Below are 9,979 nucleotides of genomic sequence, written 5' to 3'. Positions count from 1 at the left end.
GCGGACCCAGGCCCCCCACCCTGGCCCTCCCACCTGCGCCCCTCAGCAGGCCCGCGGCCCCCCGCACGTACTTCTGCTGGTAGTCCTTGATGAGGCGCTTGGCCTTACTGTACTTCCGCTCCAGCGCCTGGTACTGGGCCTGTGTCTCCCGCAGGTGCTCGTCCACCGCCTGGCACAGGCTCTGGGCCTCGCCCCAGTAGCCCTCCAGCTTCTCCATGCGCTCCTTGTTCTCCTCCACGCTGTGCTCCAGCTGCGCCTTCTCCACCCGCCAGCGCCCCTTCTCCTGCTCCAGGCTCTGAAGCTGAGAGGACGGGGTGGCCCTGGGTTGGGGGGATTCCCACATGCCCCCTACCCCCCCCAAGCCCAGGGGCTCGCAACCAGGGTTCCATTGCTGCATCCTCTCCACACCCCGGAAGGACCAGCTTAGGCACCGGGACAGGGAAACCATCTATACAAAATATGACGCCTGCCTCCCAAGCGCACAGGGCCTAAGACGGCAGACATGGACCAGCAGGGAAGGTCGGGGTCAGCACTGCTGCCCTCTTAGCCTTGGCCTGCTGCCCCTGGGGCTTCCTGAACAATCTGCCCTCCCCACTTCCCAGGTGACCTCATCCCCAACCACTGTCTGGACCCTGGTTATCTCCACACTCTCTGCCCGTGGCAGGGCTGCACGCCCCCATGCCTTGAGCCCCAAGGCCCAAGGTCCAGCCCAGCTCACTCCCAGCTCCTCATGGGCACCAGGCCTATAACCTGCATTTCCTCCCTGTTCCCAAGCACAAAGCTCCCTTCTCAGCTTGTTCACCTGTTAGAAGGTGCCATCTGGTTGCTATGAATGCCCCTTGTTCTTTGCCCTGGCCACACAGGCCTTCCTGCAGGTACCCAGACCGATCACAGGACCCTTGCACTTGCTGCCCCTGTGTGGCAAATGCCCCTTCTAGCCTCCCTCTGGCTGTCTTCTCAGTGTCATTTCTCCAGGGACCCCACCCCATGACTCCAGCAGCACAGCACCCACCCCCCAAGCTGGGTTGGGTTCTTCTGCTATAGGGGCTGTTTAACCCCATCTCACCTAGAGTCCCATGCTTGTCACGATAGTTACTGGTACGCACTCTAAGCTCAACAAGGACAAGGACCAACGGCCTTTGCCATCCCTGTGCCTGTGACACTCTTCCAAATATGAAAGTTTGAGTGATGGCCACCCCATGTCTCAGGGCACTAGAGACAGTGGGTCTGCATACCCCAGCTGTCGCCCTGGGTGGACTGTCACGGGGCACACAGGGGCAGTGTCCCTGTGGGTGTGGGGGCCTAAGCAAGTGGGTCTGGAGTGCTCTGTGCCCAGGCCCAGGCTGGCTCGTGTCAGTGTGTGCACTTTGGGGTAGTTCACATCATCGTGGGGGTCCACAAAGATGAGCAGGGGCAGTTACAAACACAAAGGCTAGGGCGTGGCCGGGCATGCTCCCGTGTAACGCTGATGCTCTTCTTTTATTTCCAGTACTGGGATTGAGCCCTGGGCCTTACATGTGCTAGGCAGGCATTCTACCACTTAGCGACATCCCCAGCCCTTTTTATTTTGAGACACGGTCTTGCTAAATTGCCCAGGCGGGCCTCGAACTCGTGATCCTCCTACCCTCTGCTTCTAAACAGCTGAGATTATAGTGTGTACACAGGGTCCAGCTAACACTCCATTTTTTGTTTGTTTGTTTTTACAGTACTGGGGATTGAACCCAGGGCTCGCACCCGAGTCCATCTTTTTATTTTTATTTCGAGCCAAGGTCTTCCTAGGTCTCATGTGCAATCCTCCTGTGTGGGAATCACAGGCGTGCTCCACCACGCCCAGCCATGCTCTGCCTTCAGAATGAGCACCTGCTGTGTCAGGTGCTGTGCTGAGGAGTTTCTAGGCCTTCTCTCCCTGGAGTCCTCAAGAGGCCGGAAGTATTTTCACCCTCTCCTGTGGAAGAGGGCACTGAGGCCGGAAGGCAGCAGAGGGTTCCAGAGCCGAGCACTGACTGCTGTGGTCCCTCCCTCCCTCCCTCCCAGCAGCCTGCTCAGCGGGGGGCCTGCACCTCCCTCTGGCCCTTGGCCCCCAGCCTCCACATGCACACGCATGTGCAAACACACACAGACACACACACACAGCGCACACACGCCTGCTCCCTCACCTTCCTTTTCAGCTGCTGGATCTCCGCCTCCGTGACTGCGTGCTTGATCTGGAGCTGTAGGCAGAGGCGGCACTCAGCTCCCGCCGGGCAGCCCAGCTTCTCAGGCTCCATGTCCACCGGGGACAGCGCGTCCTCGTTCTCTGCCAGCTCGAACACCTCGATGGCCATCTCCCCGCCCGGGAAGGTGGGGCTCAGCTCCTCATCCTCGTCGGTGGCATACTCCCCCGTCTGCGAAGGGCGACGGGCAGAGCTGAGGCCAGCAGCTGTCTGCCTAGCAGCCCGGGAGTCCCCTGAAGGCAGGGGCAGCTCGGCTACAAGACAGGGACCCGGACACCAGGAAGTCTCTCCAGTGTGGTTCCTCCGGCAGAGGCGGTACTGCCTCGTCTAACCACCAGAGGGCAACCGCACCCGAGTCCCTACCTCCTCGTCGTCTTCCGCGTACTGGGCGTATCTCTGCTCCATCATTTCCCGCTGCCATCGTTCCTGTTCTAGGGTCTGCTGGATGAGTTGGGCCACTTCACTCTGCTCGCCCGGCCGCTCTCGGCCAATCGTAAACCTGCAGGGGCATAAACCAGCGTCATGCCCTGCCTGTTCTTTGCTGAGAATGCCACGTTGTCCCTGCCACCGGTGCTCCCCTCTCCAGACCCAGGCCTCCCAGGGGAGGGGAGACGAGAAGACTGACCGGGAGGCAGCGGCGTTAATAATGAATGGGGTGCTGGGTGCTTACTGAGTTTCCTTCTCCGGGGAGGGTGCGAGGTCCCCCAGCCCCCGGGGCCAGTTTGGGGAGGTGGCTGTCAACCCAACTCTGGGCTGGGCTGCAGGGACCTGAGCTCAGGTGCAGCCTGCGCAGGGGGAATCTTCCTTCACCACAAGGGAGAAAAGGAGGCAGCAGGGGAAAGGCAAAGATGACCCCCGGCAGGGCTGGGAGGAGGCGTGTCTTGGGATCGGGCCAAGCCCCAGAGCTCAGGAAGGGGTGGGATGATGGTGACTGGAGATTAGGATGGGGAGGAAATAGTGGAACTTCCAGGCACCCACCGCTCCTCCTCTGGGTCACCCACATCCTGTCTCTGCCCGCCACCCTTTCCTGGGGCCAGTGCCCCTCTAGGAGTGGGGCAGGGAGTGAACCCTGAAGCTGATGCTGGTGGTGGGAGGGAAACAGGGCGGGCTCTGAAGGCAAAGCCCCAAGTTGCGAGCCCAGGGAGTCCTCTCTGGAGGGAAGGGCACATTCTGGGTGAGGAAGCCCAATTTGGTGAGCTTCACCCTGCACTTCCTGGTTCTGCAACAAGGGAGGCAGAGACAGGAGAACAGAGCCCGGGGGACCGCAGGGACACGCACGTGGCCTGCATGCCTGCACACTGGTGGCCAGCAGCAGCCAGGGAGCTGGGGATGGGGGGCAGGCCTGGACCTGGGACCAGAGCCCTCATCCCTGCACAGGTGGCCAGCAGCAGCCAGGGAGCTGGGGATGGGGGCAGGCCTGGACCTGGGACCAGAGCCCTCTGCCAGATGGGGGAGTGGCAGAGCCCACCGTGCTGCCCGCCGCCCTGGGCTCTCACCGCACTCGGCCCTTCGTGTTCCGGAGCACGGACGCTGCAAAGCTCTGGGTCACTCCTACCAGACTCGTCCCGTCCACCTCCACCAGGAGATCGTTCACCTGGATCCTAGGGGAGGGGACGCTGGTTAGGGGTCACATCCGGGGCTCAGTCCCCACAGGGACCTGGTCCTCTGTCTACCCGCCGAGGGGATCAGGAATCAGGCCCACGCTGTGGACAGGAAGAGGGCCAGGCCAGCCCAGCAGACACGGGTATCCTGGACTGGGAGAGGTGGCCGTGCCCTTCCTGAGACAGTCACACTCGAGTGCCCTCTATCGCACCGGTCAGTGTGATATCCTGAGCACTCATCCCCCCCGGGCACACATGTGCCAAGCTGTCCTCTGACATGGATGTTCCCGCCCACACTCAAGTCCCCAAATGCCTGACACCAGAGCAGTGCACACGTGGACCCTCACACGGACACAGGCACACCCCTGTGCCCGCCAGCGCTGGAGCCTGGCTGGAGCCCTGTCATCCACCCAGGGGGAAGAGGGAGGGGGTGGTCCAGTCCGGCCCAGAGGAGCTGAAGGTGAGGCCCTGGGGACACAGGCCCCACACGGCACGCCCCAAACCACCAGCGGGAAGGGCCCTGGAATGTGCTGCTGACAAGGGGCAGGGGCAAGCGAGAGCGGGGGCTGTCACCCTCTCTGTCCCCTGCTGTCCTTCATGCCAGCTGGGCCATAACAGCCAAAAGCCCCCGAGTGGGACCAAGGACCACAGCCCATCATCAGCCCTTCTCCCCTCCCCTCGGGCCCCTGCCCCGGGATGTCTTCCCCGCCCCTCCAGGCACAGCTGCTTAACACAGGCCCAGCACCACCAGCCTCAGGGCACCCCAGCCCCCAGCTTCCTGGCCCCTGGCTCCCCAGCCTCCCACACCCTCTACCTCCTGACTCCCACTCAGCCTTCAAGGCCGGCTCCCGGTCATTTCCTCTAGGGAGCTTCACTCACTGCCCGGGCCCAGGCCTCCTGTGGGTGCCTTTTGTTTCTCCTGGCCCCTGTGTCCTTGTCCTGTGTCTGTCTGGCTCACAGAGCTGCTGGCCTCCTGAGGGCAAGGCCTGGACTGCCTGCCTGGCACCTGGCCCCAGCCCATGAGTCAGGCGCTGTGTTCAGACCCACTTGGGACCCCACACCTTGTGCACCCCACCTCCACGGCCCTTCTCCGGAACACAAGGGGGGGCGCCCCCCTCCTCCCAGCCCAGGGACACCTGAGGGTCACAGGCGCACCACTCCCCCCAGCAACCTCTTTGCAGACGGGTGGGATGGGGTGGTACCTGCCATCCCGGTGGGCAGCGCCGCCCTCGGTCACGGTCTTCACAAAAATGCCCAGCTTCTCCAGGCCCATGTCGGCCCCAGCCCCCATGCCGATGATGCTGATGCCTAGGCCCTCAGAGTCTGCGGAGCAGAGGGGGAAGATGCCAGGGCTGACGGGAGGTCCCTCATCCTGAACCCCCACTGCAGGGCACAGTTCCCCTTCAGAAGGCTGTCCCCAAGCTCTGGGGATGCCCCCAACACAGAGGAAGGGCGTGGCTCTGTGCACCCCCTGCCCTCTGCATCATCCCAGGAGGTGCCCAGGGTGGCTGCATCTATACAGACGAGGGTGGCATGGGGACTGTGACAGGCCTTGGGCCAAGCCTTTTGGTCTCTGTCTCTATGCCCAGAGCTTCACTGCCAAGGAACTGGGGCCTGGCACCCTCTCAGGCCCACTCCCAGCTACACTGGCCCTGCCCATCTCTTGGCCTCTGACAGCCAAACTTCCCGGGCACACCCCCTCCCGGGGATGGCACTACCACCCGGCAGCTGCCAAGCCTGGGAAGCACCTGGGTTCCTCCCGCCTCTCACAGCCTCCACCCAGTCCTGTTGATTCCATCCCCCAGGTCCACCACCAGGCCCACCTCTGTGGCCTCTCTGTCCCCATGGCCCGCGGTGGCCTTTGTAGAGTACCTCTCCCTCCCAGGCCTTGTGATGGCCCTGGTCCATCGCAGAACAGCACACTGTGCCCTTCCTGTGGCTCCAGACCTGCTTGACACCCTTCGGGCCCCTGTCCTCCATCCTCCCCACTCTGCCACCTCGGTTCCTCCTCCACAGCCACTGCAAGAGCCCCTTCCTGGGGACCCCTGCCCGCGTCAGCTCAGCTCCTGCTGTGTCCCTCATGGCACATAAGAGCGGCTGCCCTTCCAGTCTGCCCCTAAGGGAGCCTGGCTGTGCCCGTTGCTGTTTCCACCGGAGCCAGGACCCGGCCCACGGTGCCCAGGAGAGGTGGGAACGGTTCCCTGGCAGGACAGGAGGTGACTTCATGCCGGCACTGGACGGGGGTGTGCCAGCTCCTGTGGGTGCCAATGGGGTGGGGGGACCCGCAAGTGCTCAGGACCTCACTGAGGGTCCAGGGCAGGGCCTGGGGTGCCCATGTTGCCTCTCACCCTTCTCCAGCTCCACAGGGAACAGCTCCAACCTCTCCACCCGCTTTTCCAGCTCGTACTCCGCAGACGCAGCCATGGGATCCACGTCCTCGTTGCGTCGGTCGTAGTCCTCGTTGGAGTAGGTGCTGAACACCTAGGAGGGCAGCTCATCAGAGGCTGGCGGGAAGAGGCCAAGGGGAGACTGGTGCCTGCCCCCGCCCAGACTGCTCTGCCTCGGTCCCCACAAAGGCCTGGGGACAACAGCAGAGAGCACCCAGCCTTCTGATCCACACTGGGGCTCAGGCTGGGCAGACCGGCAGGGCACTCCCAGAAGGACACGCAGGGCAAAGAGAAAGTGAGACGGGGCCCAAGAGCCAGGCAGGTAAGGGTGGACACGAAGACACAGACAGAGGATCCCCGAGCAGAGAGGAGGGGAGCGGGAGGGGACGGACGCAGACGCAGAGAGGCCCGGGGACCCCTCTCTGTCCACACCGAGTGGACACTGAGGCCAGGGGAGGGATGCGTGTCTACTCCCATGGAGGACAGGCCCTCTGTGCCCCGGGCCTATCAGGCTATGCCCTGTAGATGGACACTCATCTGTCTCCTCTGCCCCATACACTGGGAGGCCCAGGCAGGGCCACAGGACCCACACTCTAGGGAGGTGGCAGCCTCTCTGCCTGTCATGGTGTCCCCTGTCTGCTCTCTCTCTCTCTCCCTCCTCCTCGGCCCTGCTCCCACCCCTCTAAAGGACAGTGGCGGAGGGGCAGCCCCGATGCTGGGCCCAGGCTAACGAGCACCATTTGGGGCACCAGGACACGTCGGGCTTCGCCGCCTGCAGCGACAGGTTGGCAGCACTTGGAGCCAAGTGGGGGCGGGAGGGGGTGAACAGCTCTATCAGCTAGGTGCCCCAGAAACTGCGGGGCTGGACTGGGTCACTGTCTCCCCCGAGGCCCCTGCCAGAGCCCTCTGTGCTCCAGGAGCAGGGCTCCCACGCACTCTGCAACCCGGCCTTTGTCCTGTCACTCTCAGCCCCCCAACAGAGGGAGGCTCAATGCCATGGCGATGCGGGGCTGCTCCTAGGACTGGACTGGAAGCAGGGGCAGGACAGGCCTGTGTGGTCAGAGCTCAAAGCAGTCAGTGTTACAGCATCAGAGATGCCTGGGCTCGGGCCCTCAGAGTCCCACCGGCCTCCATGCAGTGGACTCTGGACGGTTCTCCTAACACCCGGCTGGCAGCCCAGCAGCCCCTTGGAGGAATGGGTTGTCCATCCCACATAAAATCCAAGACACCAGTGTTCTGCCCAAGGTCACAAGGTTTAGCCAGCAGCAGGACAGAACGGCAGTGTACCCAGCTGAACTCCGGTGGTGACTTTGTCCTCACTGCAAGGTGCCCCAGGGCCTTGGCATATGCTTGGACACAGCAAGTCAGCTTTGGCCCACTTCTGCATTGAAGGCAGACTTGACCTTTGCTCCAGGAAGTGGGTCCCTGTCCTTCTTCTGGTCAACCGCCTTCCTGCTCTTCCACACACACAAACACACCCCGTGACCTCCAGGACAGCCCGGCAGCCTGGCCTGGCCTTGTCCTGCCCTCTTTCCTGAGCCTATCATCTCCGGTCCCCTGTAGGGATCCCCAGCTGGGAGGAGTACCCAGACCACCCATCACCTCCATATCAGAGGGCCCTGGCCCAATCCTTCCCCCCACATGACAGCCTGAAACTGGGTTTCTCTGATCCCATAAGGGGAACAACTGGGTCTTCAAAGGGGCAGAGACCCTGGACTCAGTGTCAATGCCAGGCTGAGGGCAAGGAGAAGAAAATGGGGGGGGCTGCACCAGGGTGGGGAGAAGGAAATCCCCAGCAAGGCCGGAAGTCAGACACTCAGTCTGCACATGCGCCCTGGCTCTCAGATGGGCGGCCGGCTTCAGTCACCGGGGAGTCAGAAAGCACTGCCCCAAATCATGTGCTATTTTTTACTGAAAAGTCAGGGTAAGGTGTCCGACGTAGACAGCTGGAGGCCCAGGCAGGCCACACTCATCTCTGAGGCTGCTCAGAAGACTGGGGAGTCGGGGCAGGTGCCAACTTCCTCTCAGGACCACAGGGGACCGGGGATGCAAAGGGGCTCACAGATCCCAGCCAGGGAGGGCAGGGGCTGTCCTCAGAGGGGAGAAGCAACCACTCTGGTAACCTTTCATCAGGTCTCTTGCCCTGCGGGGAAGTGGGAGTGGAGGGGAGAGACCCAGGCAGCTCCAGTGTCCAGTAGTTATGGAAACGGCAAGCAAACACAGGGTTTGGCCTGGCAGGGCACAGAGCAAGGAAAGCCCCAGGCCCTGGGCCCTTCCACTCTGGGGTTCGCACAGCAGGGCCTGAGGTGGTGAGAAATAACCATCAAGGCTGAATGCGCCAGTTGAAAGTGGGGAGCAGAGGGAAGTGGAGGTGGCTGTGGATTCAATTCTCTCCGGGAGATGTCCCTTCCCCACTTCAGAGTTCTGGGGATCTCAAAGCACAAGGCACAGCCTACAAACCAATCACCGATAGTGGTGGTTGGGGGGTGGAGGGAAACTGAGACCCCCCCTCCAAAAGGGGACGCTCCCACCTTCTTTCAGGGTACCCAGATGATGTGATGGTAGCACTGGGGGCTTGCCAGTTTGGAATCTTGCCAGATTCCAAGGGAATCTCCAGTAGAGCAAAGGCATGCAGGCCCCTGCCAGCCACCCTGGGGGATGTCCTGGCCCCACTCCCTTCTCAGCCAGGGCCTGTAGAAGGCCTGCCCCCTGCAGGGTCAGAAAAAGTGTCCCCTCCCTGTGCAACTAGGGACCTGGGAAGCCGGCCCATCACAGACCCCAGGGAACAAGGCGCCGGTCACATGGCCATGTGACTGCTCTTTCACTTCTTCAAAGTCCAGTGGGGGTACGGCAAGGAGGAGGAAGGACCACCATCCCCGCCCCTACACCTTTATTTTGGGAAGTTCCTGGCTCACTCACACGGGAAAGCAGGAAGCATTTCTAAGTCCCTGACCCCTCTCTTCCCAGGGGAGCAGGATTTAAGGAATTGTCTCTCCTGTAGACAACCCCACCCGCCACAAGGCCCAGCCCCAAGTTCTGGCAGGCTCCGGAGGAAGCAGAGCCTGGAGAGGAAGGGAAAAGCAGGTGTCCAGGGCTGGGCGGGTGCTAGACGGGGTGGGGGAACCTGAGGGCAGGTCCAGGCCGGCCAGCCCAGTCCCAGACCTGAAAGTTGTCCTAGGATGACAAACAGCTGGAACTCCCCCACGCCCCCCTTGGGGAGGGGACTTATGGGAAGGGGGCTGGGTGGCAGGGGGGTGAGTCAGCAAGAGAGAAGGGTGAAGTTCTCAGAGGCGTGAGTTTCAGAAGTGAAGTCCAAAGGCCTTCCTCCATTTCCCAAAGTGGAAAACTGCATGTTTATGCTAAATCTGGTGGAGTAGGTAGTTGTGGAGAAACATGGGGGTCTCACTCACTTGGATCGGCGCCGTGCTGAAATGGATCTTCCGACTCGGGGCCGGGTCTTCTTCCTCCGAGAGCCCGGGGATCTCCACGCACCCTGACTCGGGCTCGTAGGGGGGCTCTCCGTCCTCCTCTTCCTCGTCGTCCTCCTCTAGGGCGCTGCCCCCAGAGTCTTCCCCAAGCCCACTGTAGGCGCTCACATCCACCAAGTCCGCCTCCGAGAAGTCCTCCTTCTTGGACTCATCCACCTCTTCCTGGGCCACGTCCGGGGCCCGACCACTGCCTACCCCCCTCTCTGGGGCCGTTTCCACCGCGGGTGCTGCCGCTTCCTCCTCCTCTGGGGCTGCGGGAGGCTTGGGCTCCTCGGGCGCGGGGCTGGCTG

General features: G+C 62.4%; 1 protein-coding gene across 1 annotated transcript in view; it reads right to left on the bottom strand.

The window, feature by feature from the left end:
- The window catches only part of Ppp1r9b (protein phosphatase 1 regulatory subunit 9B), a 13,360-nt gene that overhangs the window by 2,116 nt on the left and 1,265 nt on the right, over positions 1 to 9,979 (bottom strand). Inside the window, exons 2-8 of the mRNA XM_019206900.1 lie at positions 9,612 to 9,972; positions 6,163 to 6,295; positions 5,017 to 5,137; positions 3,710 to 3,814; positions 2,577 to 2,712; positions 2,157 to 2,384; positions 72 to 301 (exon numbers count right to left, since the gene is read on the bottom strand). Coding sequence (XP_019062445.1) covers positions 72 to 301; positions 2,157 to 2,384; positions 2,577 to 2,712; positions 3,710 to 3,814; positions 5,017 to 5,137; positions 6,163 to 6,295; positions 9,612 to 9,972 — 1,314 coding nt within the window. The remainder of the gene's footprint in view (positions 1 to 71; positions 302 to 2,156; positions 2,385 to 2,576; positions 2,713 to 3,709; positions 3,815 to 5,016; positions 5,138 to 6,162; positions 6,296 to 9,611; positions 9,973 to 9,979) is intronic.

This window comes from Fukomys damarensis, unplaced genomic scaffold (genome assembly GCF_012274545.1).
Source record: "Fukomys damarensis isolate Sample0158 unplaced genomic scaffold, DMR_v1.0_HiC HiC_scaffold_13, whole genome shotgun sequence".
In the NCBI taxonomy this organism is placed as follows: Eukaryota; Metazoa; Chordata; class Mammalia; order Rodentia; family Bathyergidae; genus Fukomys; species Fukomys damarensis.
The sequence above is the reverse complement of the archived record's forward strand: the minus strand, read 5'-3'. Positions and strand labels throughout refer to the sequence as shown.